Below are 20455 nucleotides of genomic sequence, written 5' to 3'. Positions count from 1 at the left end.
ATTATGGTTTTATTCAAATCTCTGTCCTTCTGTTTTCAAAACCATGATATATGATCAAGGGCACAGATATATATAGAAAATCACTAAATCACTCTTGAAGTAACACTAAAGACTTTTTTTTTTCCCTTTCTCTTCAAGAAACAAAGTAGCCTGTCACAGTTACAACATGACATACCAACCACTTTCAGACAAAAAATATTCAAAACTGTCAGAGGGCAGATTTTACAAAAAACTTTAGCGAGCACCTCAGGCTGTGAGAGTAACCTACGGGTGTATTTTGAAAATATACGTCAGCAAACATTTATAATGCTCCTTCTAGTCCTCTGGGTCCCTTTTGAGCTACTTATGTGAACACAGCACATCAGAACAGTTGCCACAGTAGTGAATACTAAACATTTTTGTTCAGAAAAACATAAACCCTGCTGCCTCCCTCCCTCACACACACAGGAACACTCACACACAGAATCAGGCACCAGCTCAGGCAAAAGGCTCCTCACCTGATCACATCTCATCAGTCCCAAGTATCGGAGCGATTTGCTGCGCTGAGCGATCTGGGTGGCTCCACGGTCCGTGATCTCTTTGCACCATCCAACATCAACTGTCTCTATTGTCATGCTGTACCTCCCAATGGCTATCAGAGCTGGAAAGATATGAAAGGCATGAAATACACAGCTCTGCAGATGGCAACCTCAGCTCCACGCACACACTGAGTAATGCTGAGATTGAGTTTTGAAAAGCAGCTGCCATGCACTTTGTAAATGACATATTTCATAATTCTGAACTATGTGAAACCCGTCCCTTCAAATTAGGAGTACATACATGAGCAAACACATAAAAACACACAGATAAACATATTTTCCTCTATATTTTTCTATCAAGATAAATAGACCAATTAGCAGACATATTCTATACAAATTCTTTTAATTACTTTTTTCAGAAGAATCAAAGGTCAATTAATGAAATTGAAATAAATACAGAATAAAACCAATTCTATCTTGCTCTTCCAAGAAAATAACTGACTTTATACTACTAACACTTTTTTTTCCAGGAAAATAATACTACGAAGACAGCGCTGAGACTAACAGGACATTCTGTGAGTCAATAAAACATGGTTTTAGAAAACCCTGCAGGAAATCTCATGTCACATTCTATAATTATATTCTAAAATTGCATTTTTTTTTTTTGTTGTTCATATCAGTGATGCAAGAACAATGGTGTGTCTCACTTTCACGTTTTCTTCAGAAACACTTTTCCAGTAAAAAGTAAAGAAAGAGTTAAAAAGGTCATAAGACCTTTCTTTTAATCAAAGAAAAATTTGAACCTTTATTAAAGGAAAAGAAAGAGGATCTGGAAGTTCTGAATGGGCTGAAAAAAGGTATGCAGAAGAAACCATAAGGGATCTGAACTGACTGGTAAGGTTTTGTCATGACATGACAATGACACAAAAGATACAAATCACTGGCACCCTGGTCACCATGGACTATTTTTTCAGAAATATGGACTCAGGAAGTCAAGCTGAGTTTTATTAACAGAAATTTTAGCAGCTAAAATCTCAGTTTAAGAAAAAAGGCAAGGTTTCTAGTGTAGAAGTCAGCCACCTGCATATAATCAAGGGGTAGGATGTTCACAGTTTTCAACTCCAGTTATAAGGCAGCTGTTAAAAAGGAAGATGAAGGAGTGACTTATTCCAAGTAATGCATGTATCTTTAAAGAGCTGATTTTTCAGCAGCTATGAGGCTGTTCTGTTCATGTTACATTCCCAAGTGTCAGAGGGAAAAAAAAAAAAGAAAAAAAAGAAAAAAAAAAGAGAAATTACAAAGAGCTGGTAGCTCTTGATATACAAGATAATCTCAGCTAATGAGCATGTAACTGAGATCTAGAAGAAGAGAAAAAAACCTCACCTCACCTTCCAGTGGTTCTGCAAAGAATTGTATTGATGGTGTACAGCAGTTAGGGTATTTGGATTATTTATCAATATTTAGGTGGACTTGATTAGCAAACAAAATGAGCCAAAAGAGGCCAGAAACATTCTCAGAAGCTGTGGAAGGGGAAGTAGTGCATAATTTCTTTCTTGTTGCAGTTTTCCAAGATGGACAATAGTAACTGAATTTTGTTACTGACATATTGAATGCATGATAAGAGCACCTATGTAGTTTTATTATGGTTTCACTGATATTTGTAGGACAATACCAACTTCCTGGTCTTTTTTCAGCACATCTCTTGAAAGTCTAATTTTGCAAAATATAAATAGGTATATATAGCAGAAAATAACCTTTGTACTTTTTTTTTAGAAACCTTTTAAAGTATCACTGTAATAAAAGGTATAGATAATAAAAAACTTTCTGCATACATTTTTCAATAGAAAAAGGTATAGTAGTTATAGGTTATTGTACCACCACACAAAATGTTACAGGCTTGAAGTAGTGCAAAAAATACTGAAAGACTTTCACTACATTAGAATAATCTAAGTTCATTTGATTCATAGTTTGCTACTGTTTGTAAAGTTGCAACCATATTTTGCTATTTTAAATGCTTCATATAAAACTGACAAAGAGAAGAAAATCAACAGAGAATACTTTCATGGAAGTGCCATTAAAGACCATTAGAACACACTGATAAAATCTGTCCCCAGATTAGCAGACATCACTCTGGAAAACCAAATATTTTGACAAGAGTGTACCATTGTACACTGTAATGATATATGACTTCAGTATAACAATGTAACTGTACATTGTTATACTGAAGTCATATATCACTACAGCTCATCTATCACACCCGGAAGGTATACCACTTGAAAACTCCAGTGACCATATTTTCTGGAAATTTCCATGTGTGCAGTTGCACCCTTACAAGAACACCGTGGGTTAAAGAAAAGACACACTATTGAGTTTCTATCAGCATTCAGCAGTGGGAGATAAAGAAAGGCTGTGAGAACTGGTGAAAATGTAACAATGCTTTTCTAGAACACTTTCCTCACATGAAAAATGTGGCCAGGGATTTTCTAAACTGGGGTTTATGTCTCTGTACTCTGATAAATTCAACTGATCAGTCTTGTAGCCCACAAAACATAACATTCATAACGTCCTGTGGCAAGGAGTCGTGCAGTTCAGGATTCTCTCCTCTTTCAAAAATCACCTTCCCTTGTGGGAAATGCTGCCTAGAAATCCCAAAAGACTGTATTGACCAGGACTTCTTTATTGCTTCCCGACTTCTTCAAAGCACTGAAGCACAACCTCTTTTAACAAAAGCTTTGTCAATTCATCCTGTATATGTTGTATTTTATTCACATGTTCACTAACTGCATTTCATATTATAACTAATTCACAGAGATGCCAGATTTATCAGTTAATATTTTTCTGATCCTTCCTGAAACATTTTTTTGAAATACTTCTGCAGGGCAATCCTGTGGTAGTCAGGCAGGTTTAAGTGAAGGATTACACAGTGCAGGTAGGAGCTTGGCTATTTCATCCTCAAGTTCTTTTACTGAGTACACACACTTCTCCTTCTCGTACGAGCAAAATACTTTAAGACACAAGTTTCAACTAAAAAAATGGCTGCATCGCTCATAAGCTTTTCTTCCTCCATGCACTTGCACACAATAATCAGAATACATTGCTATTCTTCAAAAGTCTGGCAGTAATTTAACAAGGAAACAAGCAAAACCCTTACAAAACTAAGTCTGGATTCTGTGACTTGTGAATTGTATCACAATCAGCAGTGAATAGTCAAGAGTGTGTTTCAACACTAATGACAGCCAGGCTTAAAAAATCAAAGGGAAGAACCTGACACACTGAAATTAAGTAGAGAAGGATACACAAAAATCCTCCATGTAGCTTGAAGATGTTGGCTTTGACATATGAACTTCTCTTTTCATTGAATATTTAACAAGGCATCCAATTTTTTTTTCTCCTTTTTATACTCCCATTTATTTTGGCAAAAGCAAGATATCATATTTCTTTTTCCAGTGCAAGGTTTGTGGAATAGAAATCAACTGATGTACAGCTCCGACTCTGCAGAAGATAAAGTGTAATGTCACCAACTGGAATTAGAAAATCACCCCTACAGCCTTGAGCTGTAGCAAGCAAAACTGTTTTCTGGTTCTAGCAGTACTTGGTTGTAGCTGAGAAGCTGAAAGGACCAGGTTTGTAGCAAAGGGAAACGTCTTTTAGATGATCAGCTGGAATAGGTGAGAAAACCAGACAAATTTCATCCTTACTGCACTATCACTAAGAGCAAATTGTAATTTGACCTCCCTTTATTTTAAACTGATTAAGTTAAACAGACACATGTAAATGCATCTGCTACAACAGACAGAAATGTCTGTCAGAGGAAAGGTCTCTGTTCAGCTGTGCATAACCTGTGAAACCAGACTGCTGTGTGGGTGTTGTCATCAAGTCTAAGGTTGCTACAGCAGAAAAAATAACATACATATCTTTGGTATAAGAAAGCAATATTTGGCCTACTCCTAATTTAATTTTTATGTCTGGAAACAAATACCCCAGGTTTTACATAACATTACCAAATACAAGTGTTTGGAAATCTGGTGTATTTGAACACAATTAAAGCAAATTAAAGATTTTTTTTTAATGATATACACCTACTATGCTGTAGAGTGCTTCCTTGATCAATAAACACTATTTCAGTTTAACTGAAAATAAAACTCTGTAAGGCTTAACTGCATTGCTCTTTTCTTCCTATTATTACCTAAAATGCAAATGTACAAGGCACTGCATTTGGTCAACCTTCAGTGAGGCCTGGACAAAAATGCTTTTAAAAATTAATTACAATTGATATAATCCTTACACCAGGGATACACATATATGCATTCATGCAAAAGTAATTTTTGCATTTATTTATTTTATTAATGTCAAAAGTATTTATATGTGCAAGAGATAGAATTTAAAATTTCCAGTCTCTAAAGGTTTTACAGGGGACAAATCAATCAGTCAACCAAGGATTACCAAGCAATAGTCTTTTTACAGAACTTGGTGCTATGTTTTTATTTTTATATGTATACATTATGTAATATATACATATAATTAATATTAATCTACTAATACCTACATAAAACATAAATTATACAAAATAAAATCTTGTATCTTTTAATTTATTAAATAGCCAAAAGCTATTAAGGTGGCTTTGACAGTTATCTATTAACTCCTGGGGAGCCTAATTTATAAAAAAACTTTAGAACTTTATGACAGTTAAAACTGCAATAAGCAGATGTAATAAAAATAAAATTGCATAGAAACCAATACATTCAGGTGTTAAAAAAGTGGTTTAGTTATTCTCATTTGCCTGTGTTATTTAAAATATGAGTGAAAAAAGCTCTGAAGAGAGAAGAAAATGTTCTATAAGACAGACCAAAAATAGGCAACCTATAATGTTTTTTCTATATTTTATTTATGTTGTTCTATTGAACTAGAAACAAAGGGAAAGATAATAATTCTGCAGGTAAATTATAGACATCTTAATGCACTGAAGTTTTAGCAGTCACAAAAATTAGTCTGATATTTAATTTCCAGTGATTTGTGGAAAAGAACTTAAAAATTAGCATGCAATTAGACACAAACACTTGACAATTGTAAAATACTGTTGAATATAGACAATACACTGCTAACTGATTTTAATACATTATTATATCTACAAATGGAAACCTTAACTTATATATATGAATAACAGTCCCTACAGTATTGAACAGATCAAATATTGCTTATACATAGGAAAGAATTTTCTTTACAAATGCATGCCTATAAAAACTTAAATTAGGGCAACTGAATTTTATTCTCCAGAGCATATCTTGATGGCATAAGAAAAGAACATAATAATTTTGCCCATGATAACTGTGTATGTTCAGCCCCTGCACTGATGAAGTTGGTGGTTGTCTGCCATGCAAATTACAGAAGTCCTGCAGTTTAGCTAATCTGTTATGTGCAGAGAGGCAGTACATGCCCACTTCCATTTCCATGTGTCAAAAGCTGTTTAGCTGCTGCAACCATGCACAGCAGTTGAAGAAATCACTGCTTGAGCTCTCCACTACCTTACTCACCCAGCAGAGGAATCGTAGCTCACAATTCATATTGCTTTTGCCTCAAATGAAAGACTCACTGCGTGATATAATTTTTTGTGAGATTCATTTATTTCTGTTTTGAAACTGTAAGGGTATTTTGATAATTAAATGAATGTTTGTTCATCATATCCTAACAAAAGTCATGCATCAAGCACTGTAGTTCATCTTGTAGCAAATAAAGACTACCATGGATGTATCAAACTCCAGTTTGTGCTTGTTTTCTAGTAAAAACTCTAATTCTGCTCTTGCTTTTGCACATCCAGCTAACATGTAGTACGACATGGTTTTCAGTTCCTTTATAATCAAGACCTCTCATAATAGCTACATTTCAGTGGCACCAGGAAATAACAAGGCAAGAGAGACAGAATCTGTACAAAAACTGGCCTTCTACCAGGAAACTCAGCCAATTCCATTTACAGTCATGCACTTCAGTGCATTCCTGGTTTTCACAGCAGTTCCCTTGAAATTAAAGGAAAAACATAAAGAGAGGACATAGCCCTGAAATGCACTGCTCTCATAATCAAATATCAATCTTTATTCCCTAACTAAATTCCCATACAGTATGTCCATCCAATAGGCATATGGGGAGCAAGCAAATCCTTTCCCTATGGTACAGAAGTGATGCAAAAGGGAGATTGGTCACCGTTCATTTCAAAAATATTTTACACTACTGGTGTTTTAATATTTATAGCACGTGCTCACAAAAACCAGAAAGGTATGTGAACAAGTAAATATTTCATCTTTTGCAAATCCTAGAGACCTTTAGAAACAAAGTTGCCCAACCTCAAAAGTTTTCCCAGTGGACTACTACCTCTCAGCATGGCCAACCTGCATTTTAACATACTTGGTGTATTCGGTTTTTTCCCCTCTGTCTTCATCTGACTCAGGCTGCTTGAGGTCTCCTGTGATAATTTTACTGTTGAACCTTTGTGCATAAATAGCTTAGGCAACATTTCTTGAGAATGAAGAATGGGACTGCAATAAAGTGCAGAAAGATAGAGTGGCATGACCACAAGGGGAAACCAATCTAACCAGATGTCTCAAGGAAATGAAAAGGAGACAGACTGTACCCCTTGAGCAACCCTCTCCTTCTCTAAGAGTTTAGAAAATCTAGTTAACTGTCTTCTCGCTGAAATAATATTTTGAACTTAATTTGTGAGTATGGTGGCAAACCACTCAACTAGTGATAGTACTGTAAGATTAAAAAAAAGAAGCTGTTTGAAAATGGTAACACATAAATTTATATATTTCTGGTTCTGGTTTCAAAAATAAAATCTCATTGTTTAAAGTATTTGTTAAATACTTTAATTTGTTAATTAAAGAATTCAATTTGTTAAATTAAAGAACTGTAAGTAAAATCCCTGGAGGCAATAAAGTCCCAGGGACTGAAAAGACCACATGTAAGAGGAAAGATGATAGAGATACCTCTCATGCAGAAAAATGATTTTATTTTATATTTTTTATATAAAATATATTTATTATAGGTAAGTATTTTTTCTTTGAGAGTCACAGAAATAATTGGTATGTATATATATATGTGTGTGTGTATGTATAATATGTATATAGTTACTTGGCTATGGTCTATGGTTGTGGTATATGGTTACCATTAAGTTGGTAGAGTATACATTGCAGTACTCAATGACACCTTAATTAACTGATACAAAGAGAATGGGCAATTTCTAACCAACTTATCCTACAGATAAAACTCCATGAAACACAAGGCACTTAGGAGGCTATGACTTCCCAAGTAAAACTCATCTTATTGCTTGCTTTACTTCTTTATCTTGGATATTTGGTGAGACTGAAAGTATGTACAAATCATAAACATTAGTAAAAAGGTTACTACTTGTTATCCTACAGTGTAAGCAAAGCTTTGCCCTAAACTAGAAATTATATTGAAAATACAGAAGGGAATGATCTTTCAAAATTATCATTAAAGTTGCAACTTTTAAGCACCTGTTTCCCCAAAAGGCCATTCTAAGAACAAAGCTAATCTATGGACGGCCATAGAAAATGGTTTATTATGTTTTATACAGGTCTCTCAAGAAAAAAAACAACATTGACAGCAATGAATTAAATACATAAATACATTCATAAACACATCTCAGTCTAAATTAAATCTATTAATCCTGAACATAGCTCTGTGACTTTTCAGCCATTTCAGTATCTTTTACTCAATGCATACCAACAAAAAAAGAAAATCAAAACAAAGCATCCCCCCCACCCAAACCTACAATAAAAGGATGCAAAAAGACCTTAGTACTACAAACTGAAAGGCATGCAGCATATTTACTTCTGTCCTGACTGCAGACCTCTTATAAAAATATTAAAAAATAACCGTTTCAGAAATGGATTGCAAAAGTGGTTGGAGTTGCTGCTTTTAACCCCAAGGTCTTAAGATAAAATAGCCCCTATGGACCAAGCTGTTATATACCAGCTCAATTTTCCTGGGGACACTAACTCATTTTCTTTGCGTTACTTTGCACTGAAGTAATTTCCATCATTGTCACACACATAGTCTGATTATCAGTGGAAGGCACTAAGCCTGGCTTCAATACCCAAGAAAATCATGGAGCCAATTTTCCTGGAAGCCACATCTTAAGGACAGAAAGATGACTGGGAACAGGCAGCACTGATGTAGCAAGTGCAAACCAAGCCTTGTCAATCTGATCGCCTTTCTGTCATGAGACAACTGACTCTGTGGACAGAGATATGTAAATAATTATTTTTTTTCTTTTTTACATCAGAAGAATATTGAGAAGAGGTGCTATGGACTCTTAAAATTACTTCTTCCAGTCTACAGACAGAAACATTTTTTTTTTTTGGTCACGTTAACAAAGACCAAAAATTAACTGAACCCTTTTAATCAGAACAATGAAATTTACATACTGTCTTTTCAAAGCAAATAATGTGGCTTGGGCTTATTTAAACCACATGTACCTAACCTCTTAGAGCTGTAACTTCAAGCTGCTGTAGTATGCAGTAGCTTAGTAGCATTCATATACAACAGCCATTTTTGAAGGACAGTGAAAATCCTGATCTGTAAGCCTGAATGATTTGAGGTACATGCAACACATTAACCTAGACAGATAGGAAAGCAACAACCTGTTTTGAAATCCTGAATTGTTTGGATAACTGGTGTATGCAGTGCTCCTAAACTTCTGTGAATGCTTCTAAAAAGCCATACCTTGGAGTACTCCAGGAGCTATAGATACGGTCACAGAAGGCAGAGCATCAAACATGGACAGATGTAAAGATCACTTAATGCTTTGCTGGAACGGTTTAAGATAATAAAGTGGCAGAAGCTAGAAAAATCACTTTGTATCACTAAGTAAATATGTATTAATTAATAGACAGTTTTAGACTATTAGATAATAATACGTATATAATTGTATATATGTAATATATACACTTCTATAATTCAAAATACAAAATCACTTATTAACAGTCTATTCTGGTGAATGAGTTAAGTTTGTCAAGTCCAAATTTCACAGAAGAAATAAAAAATCAGGATGTAAAGATGCTGGTTGTTAAAAAAGAATTCTACTTTAGCTCTTAGTCACATGAGATTTTAGGGGGGGTAAAGACTGGAGATGCTTTCCCAGAGAGGGAATTTAACGGTTTAGCCCATTCAATTGTGAGATCAGGCAAGATTAGAGCGCGCCTCTTTGGAGAATGACAGAAAGTAATCCTAAATGATGTGGGAACACACCCTTTTGTACATTTAGCTTTGTCTTTCTCTCCTAAAGAATCTAGCTACTGTATTCTTCTGATTAATAAATAGTGACTTTGAAAAGCCTGCTAGATGGTGTGCAAATACTTGCTGAGACAAAGGATGACATCTGTGACAGAGGTCTGTACTCATTCTGCCAAAGACAGAAAATGTTGAAAACATAAGTCCTAAGCTCAAGAACAACAGAATTATGCATTTTGCCCTTTTAAAGAGGAGTCATAAATTCATCAATTTGAAAGGGTACACATCAAAAAGATTAAAAGACTGAAGGATGGAGAACATCTGAAAAATGCATGACAGCATGTTACTTCTGTCACGCACTAAAGAATTTCACACGGTTTGATGGTAGAACAATAACTACTTAAATCATGATTCAGTGTAACAACTCCTAAGTTTTGATAAGCTTAGCAGCACGTAGAGTACAATAGACAGAATTTTAGCACATAAAATTGAATCAAATTGAGACAAAAGAACCAAATAAACACTTACTAGAAGATAAAAACTATTTTCAAAAATAGAATTTTGTGTGCACAATCTAAAAGTGGAAAAAAATGGCTACTGAAAGTTTAGAATTTCATTGTATAATTCCTGATGTATAACTGTTCCATACCCAACAAGAGATTAGATATTTGACTGGTCACCAGAACACACAAAAAGGCAACAATTTCACAAAATGTAGCAGGCAATACACCAAACAAACCACAGAGCATAAGGTATTACACCAGACAGGCTGTTCATGCACTTCAGTGTCATTGCAATACTTTTTAAATCCCAGACATAAACCCAGTGCCATTTGTGTTATTATTCATAAGAATCAGGTATTTATTTTTAATAACCCAGCCAGTTCATATTCACTCTCCTTACTCAGTCTTCTTGCAATATTGCAAGTGAAGACTGCAAAACTGGGGTTCATGCAATGGGATTAGGGTTGTTGTATAATCTTCTACACTGGTATGCCTGGGAACTCAGAGCAAGGGCTTGACAGAACAGCACTGAACAGAATGAAAAAATGACTGTGCACTTCAAGACACTATGGATTCTGTTATCAAAAGGCAGCTATGTTTGAAAGGGCTAGGGAGAACAGAAAGTGAGTGATCTTATGAAATATAACACATTTTGAAAGAAATGAAGACAAAAGAACAAACATTTTAAAAGTGAAACAAGAAGATTCCTATACATATACACACAGACATGTCTGTATAGTCCCCATAAATACATGAATATTTGATATGATACAATATTAACATCTTTATTAAAACTCTTTATAGGCCTAGATTATCATTCTCTGGTACATTATGTTTCCCCTTTAACTATATTTCTTTTTTTCCTAAATAAAGAATAATAATAAAAAAGTTTTCATCAAACATAGTAGAATGCTTTCCATGTGCACATCTGTAACATTTTGGCTGTGCAGTGAACTGCTAGAAATGTGAAGAAACCAACCAATGTAAACCCTCAATATATCTGATAAAGCATCACACATCCTGATCATCAAACTTCTTTGCAAAAGATCTGTATGTTTAATACCAGTCCAACACCTACTTCCCACATTCTTGAGAACCACAGTTTGAAAGTTATTATTTCAGAGAGAAGAGTCAAGAGGTCCATAAAGAGAAGGGAGAAACCATTCAACTTCAGATTGTGGTAGAAAGGTCAAAATTAGTCTATAACACACTGAGGAAATGTTTAGGCTTGTATTAGAAAAGCAATCTGAAAAATAGCAGCAACAGTCAATACTACCTAGTCATGTGAATTATGTACCATTATTGCATTTCCATAGCATTAAAAAACAAGTCTGAAAAAAGAACATTCAGACAAAATAATATCTGTGATCTGTGCACCATCACTGCTCTTTCAACTATTTCTTACTTTTAAGATACTTTAATTTTCTTTAGAGTATCTTCACATACTAGTTTTGCACTCTTTCATCAACGATCAACTGTTATCTGTGTAACTAACACTAATATGACTGCTACATTTAGGAAGTTTCACTGAAGATGTAAAGCTAGTCAGGCATCACCTCAAATTCTGTGTTCAGTTTTGGGCCCCTCACTACAAGAAGGACATTGAGGTGCTGGAGGGTGTCCAGAGAAGGGCACTGGAGGTGGGGAAGGGTCTGGAGCACAAGTCAGATGAAGAGCAGCTGAGGAAGCTGGGAGTGTTCAGCCTGGAGAAAAGGCAGCTCAGGTGAGGCTTTTCTGCTCTCTACAATTCCCTGAGAGGAGGCTGACACCAGGTGAGCATTGGCCTCTTCCCCCAAGTAATAAGTAACCGGGTGAGAGGAAATGGCCTCAAGTTGAGACAGGGGAAGTTTAGATTTGATCCTGGGAAAAGTTTCTTTACCAAAACTGTTGTCAGTCATCAGGAAAAGGTGCACAGTGCAGTGGTGGAGTCACCATTCCTGGAGGTATTTGAAAGACATGTAGATGTGGCACTCAGGGACTTGGATTAGAGGTGGACTTGGCAGTGATTGCTGCCATAATGGTTGGAGTCAATGATCCTGAAGGTTTTTCCCCACCCAAACAATTCTGTGATTCAAAAGGTACAGCATATGGACAGCTACAGCTCTGGGACAACATAGTTCTCCCAGGAACAACATTTTGAAGACAGTTATCAGCCGAGATAATTAGTTCAAGAGTAACGCGCACAGTTCAAGTATAATGGAAACAATATTGAAGGGAGAAAACCTAGCTGAGCAGGAGGGGGTATGAAGCTAGGATACAGCCAAGATGATGTGAACACAGGCAGTGATAGTATTTACTTTACAACCTTAAACTTGTGAAGACTTCTTATCTAATTATGCCTGAGTACATTTGTGTTTAAGGCAGCTCTGGGAATAGCATTTGCTGTTAAAGGCTTTGCAGTGATCAGCACAAGTGCAAGCACTGTATTTTGTCAAGGAGAAATGAATCTTCACATGCAGAGAAGAAGGCAAACAGAGGGCTAATGCAAGGTCCACATTACTCTTCCAGATGTGCAGTTATCCCTAGTAAAATCACAAAGATACTTTCCAAAGCAGAGTTTAAGCCATTGTCAAGATGATAGCTCTATGTAATTTTTAAAGTAAAATAAGATAAAGTAAGATTGAAACACATTTTTTTATAAGTAATCTGTATGTATTTATTTTACTTCACCAAAGCCTGGGATTGATATAATGCTTTTCTTAAAATTGCTGAGTTGAAGTATATTACTGAAAGTATCTTTAGAGATCTATGAGGTATCCAAAAAGGACAATAAGATTTGATGCAGTGGCTGACAAGACTGCTCTGACTGTGTCCTGTTGTGGCAATTGTTGCTGAGGTCTCAGATCACAGCATGAAGTTACATACAGCATGTGCTGCAACAAATCTATACAATCAGGGAAGGACAGACTGTCAGCCTCAATTTTGCATTTTTCTGTTTTTGTCAGCACGTATCACTCCACAGCTCAACATAAATTAACTTTAACACAGGATTCTGTGTCTGTTAACATACCATTTAAGACGTTCCAATGCAGTTATACTGTTCTGCTTTAGAAAACACAGTCAGAGAAAAGTGACGTAACTTGCCATTAATTTCATTATGACTAATGCAACTGAGGTTGTTCATACAAATCAATAAAACTGGATGCTGAGAATGAGCACAGCTGACAGGGAGAAATGAAGATAATTTAAAAAGGTTCCATACTGTGAATCATCATAAGTTGGCTTGAAAAATAACAAAAGGAACTACTTTCAGAGAACCCGTTTTGAAGATCCTCCTTGTTTAATATCTGAAATAATTTGTGTTTATTCTTCTATGACAGCTAAAGCTGAGTTTTGATGAGAAAAACCATAAATTATCTGTAATTCCTTAAAGAGTAAGGTGTCAAATATTGATACCTACAGTACATCTGCAAGATGTTTGTAGCTGAATGGTTACACAATCTCTCTTAGAATAATAACACTTCAAGCATTAATTAGCTGTCCTGTATAATGAACAGAATGAAACTTCATAAAATGAGCCAAGTGTATTCACCTAAGGAACTCTTTAAACAATAATTAGCATGATGAAATGCAAACAAAAAATGCTAGTTCCTAAGGGCTTCAAAAATACTTGTTTTATTAAGAACTTCTCCAGTGTACTTCACATTTAGGCATCTAATCCATTCCCTTAAAAATAAAGGCCATTTTCTTCTCTACAGCAAAGCAGTTCAGCACAGTAGAACCTTTTCTCTCTAACAAAATCTAACTGGATCAGAAAATACAGGAGTGTTTATGCCAAGTAGAGCATGTCTAATTATTAGTACTACACATTAAGAAAATGCCAAATTTAAGATATAAATATGGTTTCAACAGAGTAAAAATGCACAGCCATGCTAAAGTAACTGCTTATCCAAGTTGGTTATTAGGCTTTAATTTTCCTTTTGGCTGTTTAACATAAACACTTCAATAAACATGGAAGTTTTTTCCCTTTTATATGGTTATGTAAGAATGCAATAGCTTACCTAATAACTTCATTCAGGACACCTGGTTCAAAAGAAAACTAAAAACTGAAATACAGAAGTAATAATGAATATTTTAATGGGCTAGATAAAGAATTGGCATGCATACAGACCACATTTGTTTAGAAGATAAAAAAAATTCTCCAATTTTGAATCAGGTGTTTACTCTTCCAAAAAAGCAGAATGCCTTAATAACGAAAAACACTGTTTGCTTGCAAATTGGGATATAACCAGTAGACCAAGTACAAGATCAACCAAAGTTGTATACTGGGAGCTACACAGTTCTATAAAAAGGTCTGTTTTTGTGTCAGCCATTTGCTTTCATTAGAGTTTTTGCTCACATGGCAGCAAAAATTTTTGGTGCACAAAGTATTAAATTTTCTTTATGCCAGTCAAAAAATAATATCAAATACATATTTGTCATAAATGATAAAAAATGTTTATGAGTATTTTGTGAGGAAGAATAAGGCCCCTGCTAAACTGTAGATCTGAACTACTCATAATTGTTCATAAGACACCACATGTGTTACTCTATATACACTTAATGAACTCAATGCTTACAAACTTGTCATCTTACTAATGCTGTCACATACAAACACATTTTAAGTCAGACAGCCACTGGAAGTTTCACATTCTGGCACCTTTACTCATTAATAAAGCTTAAAACCTGCAGCCTAAAAACAGTCTGATGAAAAATCTATTTGATCAGCACTGGGGCATTTCATAAAACCCTTCGTTTTGTCACAGAAAAAAAGTCCTTTCCTTCAGCAGAGGTATCACTCAGATAAATGAGTGCCTTTTTTTTTACTATAAAAAATAAAGCAAAATTGTGCCTTATTTTCTGTAAGAAAAATCTTTCTGGGAATGCTAACACAGTCTGTTCTATTATCAGGTAAAAAATTAAGCGAATTCTAGCTTATGGAAAGGATCCAAACAGTCAAACACTATCCAAATGAAGATGGTATATATGGAATCTTGTTAGAGTGGCAAACATTTATCTGTAGCACATCTGCAGCAGTTTCTAAGTCTTTTCTTGATGTGTAAGCAGTCACACAGGCTGAAGAAACAAATTTGCTTCTTTCTGCCGGAAGAATAATTACTTTCAATATTATTTATACTTTTGAGCAGCATGAATTTTAGAATTTTATGAGGAAGAAACATGGTGAATCATTTTCTGTTTCATAATACAGAAGGCTAAGCAGTTGTGTTAGCAGAGTGGTGACCATGAAAGCAAAACTAACTGAACTGCTACTAACTGAAATTTCCATATACATTATCTCAGTAGATAAATTCACTTCTATTTGCCTTGTCTTCTGACAGCTTTTACAGGGGCTGTACTGCTCTACATTCCAAGTGACTTGATGTACAGGTGACAGAGTCCCAGTCCTTGTTACACAACGTGGATCACAAAATTCCAACTATATCCATTAGTAAAGGCAATATGGGAAATATGTTGGTGAGTTATTTCCAAACTTGTAACTAATTTCTATGCCGCTGAAACTCCACTATTACTATTTAGTTGAATTGTATGCACACCAGACATGACAGGGCATGAATGAGACAAAACCAACAGGTCAGTATGATGACATTTGAACTCAGCACTTCCATTTCTCTTCAATAGTAAGAAGAGAAAAAGAAGACAAACTTTTGCTAGGGAAGCATTTTTTCCCCCTCTCCCTGACAGCCACAAGATTCCATGAACATTACTCAGAAATATCAACAGTCCTGCTACAGATAAATTTCAACAGTGAACACACCTTTGTGCATGTAGTGTAAAAAATTAATTTTGATCCTTGCATTAGATCAATATCTTTGCTTTCCTCAGCTAGGAGCACTCCTTTTATCCTGGATGTCTTTTGTTCTGCTGTATTGCAGACAATACATCCCCAAAGCTGAAATGGACTTCTACCACATTTTGTTGTTATTGCTTTTTGCCTCAGTATGTCTGTCTTCAATCATATTGACAGTAATTGTTAAAAAAAACCCCAAAAAAACCAAAAGAAGAAAGCTTATATTTCTTTTCATTCAAAACTGTACTTGTGCCAAAACTCTGTGCTTATGGCTGTAAACCTCTATCCCTTGTACTTAAAACATTTTTGGTTGTACATAAAAATATGATGCTGCATAGAACCTACCCTGTAAAATCCATTATTAGCTAGGACATTAGTCAGGACACCGCTAGATAACAGAATCTTCTGTTATGTCTGTGAGTGGTAACTCTTGCAGCCATTTAAAACATTTTTTGTCAATTCTGTCTGTTACTGTCCTTGTTTCTCTCAGCCCATTTATTGCTCCGAGTCATGCTCAAGAGCATCATAACTCCAATTCTATTAGAAATTATGAAAACTAAATGACTCCTCTGTAATGAATAGTAAAATTTAACATGGACTCAAACCCAAAAGAAGAATGAGCTTATACTATTAACTACTGATTTATTTCCAATGCAAATGACACTAAAATTAGGATAATTAGAAATTATTCATACACCGACCCTTTAATTTACTTTGGCAAACAAATTATGTCCACAGATTTGTCAAGCTGCAGAATCACCCAGGAAATGAGTAAAATGCTGTTGGGAAGCTAGTATTTCAGAGCTGTGTGAAGTACTTTTAAGAACTGTAACTTTAAAAAAAGCTGTAATCCTCTTTCATTGCACTCAACAAAACGGCAATGTGAAAAATTCAGGAAACTGAAGCAAGCCTTATCATGGAGGGGAAAAAGGAAAAAAATTATTAACAGACAGGAGAAGTTTCATACATGAACATCACCTGTAAGTTTCACTAGTGGTGGGAGACACTACCTCCTCTACGGCTGATAATCTTCATTTACCCACTAACATTTTTTTGCCATCAAGATGCTGTAAGCAGAAGAAAGCTGTGGACTTTTTACTCCCTTGTTACTGGCTTATTCCTATCCAAGGGATGACAAATCCATTACAAGGAAGGCAAGAAAAAAGAACAAAGGTAGCTGCAGGTTTGGAGACCTCACAGTTTTTCTACTCTTTTGCTTCCAGGTTCCACAGACTTAATACCAAAGTCATTCCCAAAGCCTCTAAGAAGACTGAAATTCCAAGAAATAAAATCCCCAAACTGCAAGACCTCTTCTTCAGTCTTCCAAACGTTAATGCAAGCTAGGAAGAAGACACTTAACTTTCATTTAACAGCTTCAGTGAAAGAAGCCCCAGCTTATGCATCTTCTTGGGTTTTTTGAAACTGAGTGTTTTTTTGACTGATTATATTGGAGAATGGCATTATCACATACTATTAATGTATTTCATACTCCTTTAATGAAAGCCTTTCATTAAGATCTCAAGTTAGGAATTTAGTCTTAAACTGTAATGACAGGTCTATCACTAAGACACGGTCCCTTTTTGTCAAAAATTCATTTTATTTTCCATGGAAGCAAAATTATTTTAACTAAATAATCACTTTCTGGGATGACTATGTCTTTCTATATCTATATACTATAGATAGTATAGTAGATAGCATATAGGTATATATAGATAGTATATATATTATATAGATATACTATATATATCTATATACTTTCTGGGATATACAAATAAAAGTAAATAAATAAAATAAAAATAAAGTATATAAATAAATAAGTAAATGAAAAGAAAATATATATAAATTAAAGTTTCTCATATTCCCACCCAAAAAAGTTAGAAAACCAAAGGAATTTGTTTTCTTGGCAAAAATTATACTGAAAGTTTTAAGAATGGTAGATGAATTGGATGGCGCATGTAAGGGTTGATAAACAGTACAAGAAGCAACAGACCACTGTCTAATCTAGTCATCCAGACATGCTCAAATATGTATCTTGTTGTGTACCAAATTAGATCTTGGTTGCAATTTTGGACTTGATAAATGAGAAACAGAAATCTGAATTATGCTAGGCAAAATTTCCCTTTATCTAACAGCCATAAGTAATGTCATAACACCCACAGAAAATAGTAGAGGCCAGATGATTGAGGGTTTCATTAAAATTATACTGTAAATCTGCTAAAAAATTACTTAAAATGGAAAATTTTCTCTTTTTTTTCTTCTTCTTTTTTTTTTTTTTACCCAAATGCAACAACAAATTAACCCAAAGTTCTATAATACCATCCAATTTATAACTGCATGACTTGGTTAAGAGAGAATGACCATAGATAAGCTTTTCATTATTATAATGCAGTAATTTTCAAATAGTTTCTTGTGGACTGTAGGAACATGGAATACTTCTGAAGGCCATCATGGAAGAATCAAATAGGGCATACAGTAATCTACACATATTTGCAGAACATCTGTATTTCCATTACAAAATTTGTAGAGATCCACAAATCCAAGGAAGGCTGAACACCACTAGCGTGAATTGCTACAATGACATATATTTTAAACTGATGTAGGTATATTTAAAAAAAAAGTAAATACTGTCACATTTAAAGCAGCAAATACACAACATTATACATATAAAAATGCTTTATTTTAAATAAAGTGTGCAATTCTAAATGCACACATGTATACATGTACAAATGAAATCTACATGGACATCTTAAAAAGATTAATAAGGCACCCAAAGAATCATTTCCTTCATCACTTGGCTGAAAATTTCTAAATTTTTTTTTTAAAAACCACTCCCTCTCCCCATGCCTTCCACAGACACCCACTCCTTCTTTAAAAAGATTTAATGGAAAGATAAAAATGTGAACTTTACATTTACAAAGACAGACATTCAATGGCTCATTGGAAGACTAAAGTCTAGGATCCTGAGACACTGAATGAAATCATCAGTCTTTTCGAAAGAGATACTGTTATATCTTTGTCTATTCTGGTTCTTGCAAGTTAGCTGTTGAACTAAAATTAATTTATAGGCCTAGACATGGCCAGAGAAATTATCTGCAAAAAGTTCATACAAGGTCTTATAGTACAATCAACATCTTGAAGGAAGTTAAAAAGTACCTAGAAATTAGAGCATGTTCTGGGGCATATACTGAACAGTTTTGCAAAGAATCTAGTGGAGCAGCCAGCAGCAGTTTATTTATTCAGAACTTTCCACCAGGTTAAGACATAGTTTCAAGAAGGACACATTGCCTTAATAAACTCTCAGTTCAATAGACGACACCAGCAGTTAACAGGGTGGAAACCAAAGCTGGGAAAAAAATTGATGCCTCTTCACTAGATGTAATTACTGCCTGTTTACTTATATTTAATAATTTCAAAGCAGAAAAAAACTAAAAAAAATTTCACATATAGAATGCTTCACCAGAAAACATTAAGTATCATCTGCTACAAAATCAACTGTCTTGGTGCTTCTTGCAAACTAATTGCATTTTCTGAAAATCATCACTTTTGTGTAGTCTAACTCAATAGTTATATAGGCAGCCCTCTTCCATATCTTCATTATACACCTGAATTAGAAAGAAAATTCTATTTTTCTCTCAATGAAAAGTGCAAACTCGACTTTGGTTATTTGGATTCCATTATAAACCAAAATGTAAGCATCTCCCCCACTAACTAAAGGCCATCATTGAAAGACCTTGAAGATTGGACTGCATAAGGTCCAGAAGAAGAGTTTGCTGTGTTTACCAATATCTGGATATCAGAAAATACACCTAGATTTAGTTCTGTGACCTGTTGTTTCCTTTATATATCTCAATGATGCCAAACACTAGGAGTGAATTTCTTCACTTATTGTTAATGGGTTTGCTGCTTACTTTTAGGAAATGTTCATGTAGTTAAAAAGGTCTTTAATAGATATTGTTTAACAATATCTTAATAGATATTCTAGATTGCAAGACTTCAGAGATAATTTACAGAAATCATATGCTCAGAATAACTTGCTCTACATTAAGTGAACTGCTCAACAGTTCAGACCAGTTATACATACATCCCAGTTATATGAAACAAGCACCTCTCAGGGCAATTAACCCATTGCTGAGGCATATTTGGTGTTCAAGTGTCTAAATGTATAACAGACCTCTGAAGCACACTCTGTCAGTGTTAAAGAAACTGGCTGTAGCTTTAAAGCTGTAGAAATAATTGCACAGATTCACTAGGAACTGCATGAGCTCCTTGGGTGAGAACAACCAGAAAGAATGTTTTTTTGCAGACTGCATGAATCTGCAATACTTCAGGCTCCCAGCCCACAGGGCCTGAGCCCAGGTTTCACATTATTTCCCACTTTTCTGTATTTTTAGTAAGTACTT

At 34.9% G+C, this 20455-nt stretch overlaps 1 protein-coding gene across 2 annotated transcripts in view; it reads right to left on the bottom strand.

The window, feature by feature from the left end:
* Positions 1 to 20455, bottom strand: part of FBXL17 (F-box and leucine rich repeat protein 17) — a 275332-nt gene that overhangs the window by 17404 nt on the left and 237473 nt on the right. For both annotated transcript variants that reach the window (XM_058826053.1, XM_058826055.1), the window contains exon 8: positions 498 to 640. In XM_058826053.1, the coding sequence (XP_058682036.1) occupies positions 498 to 640 (143 nt within the window). The remainder of the gene's footprint in view (positions 1 to 497; positions 641 to 20455) is intronic.

Source organism: Poecile atricapillus, chromosome Z (assembly GCF_030490865.1).
Source record: "Poecile atricapillus isolate bPoeAtr1 chromosome Z, bPoeAtr1.hap1, whole genome shotgun sequence".
NCBI classification, from domain to species: Eukaryota; Metazoa; Chordata; class Aves; order Passeriformes; family Paridae; genus Poecile; species Poecile atricapillus.
This window is presented reverse-complemented; position numbering and strand designations above follow the sequence as displayed.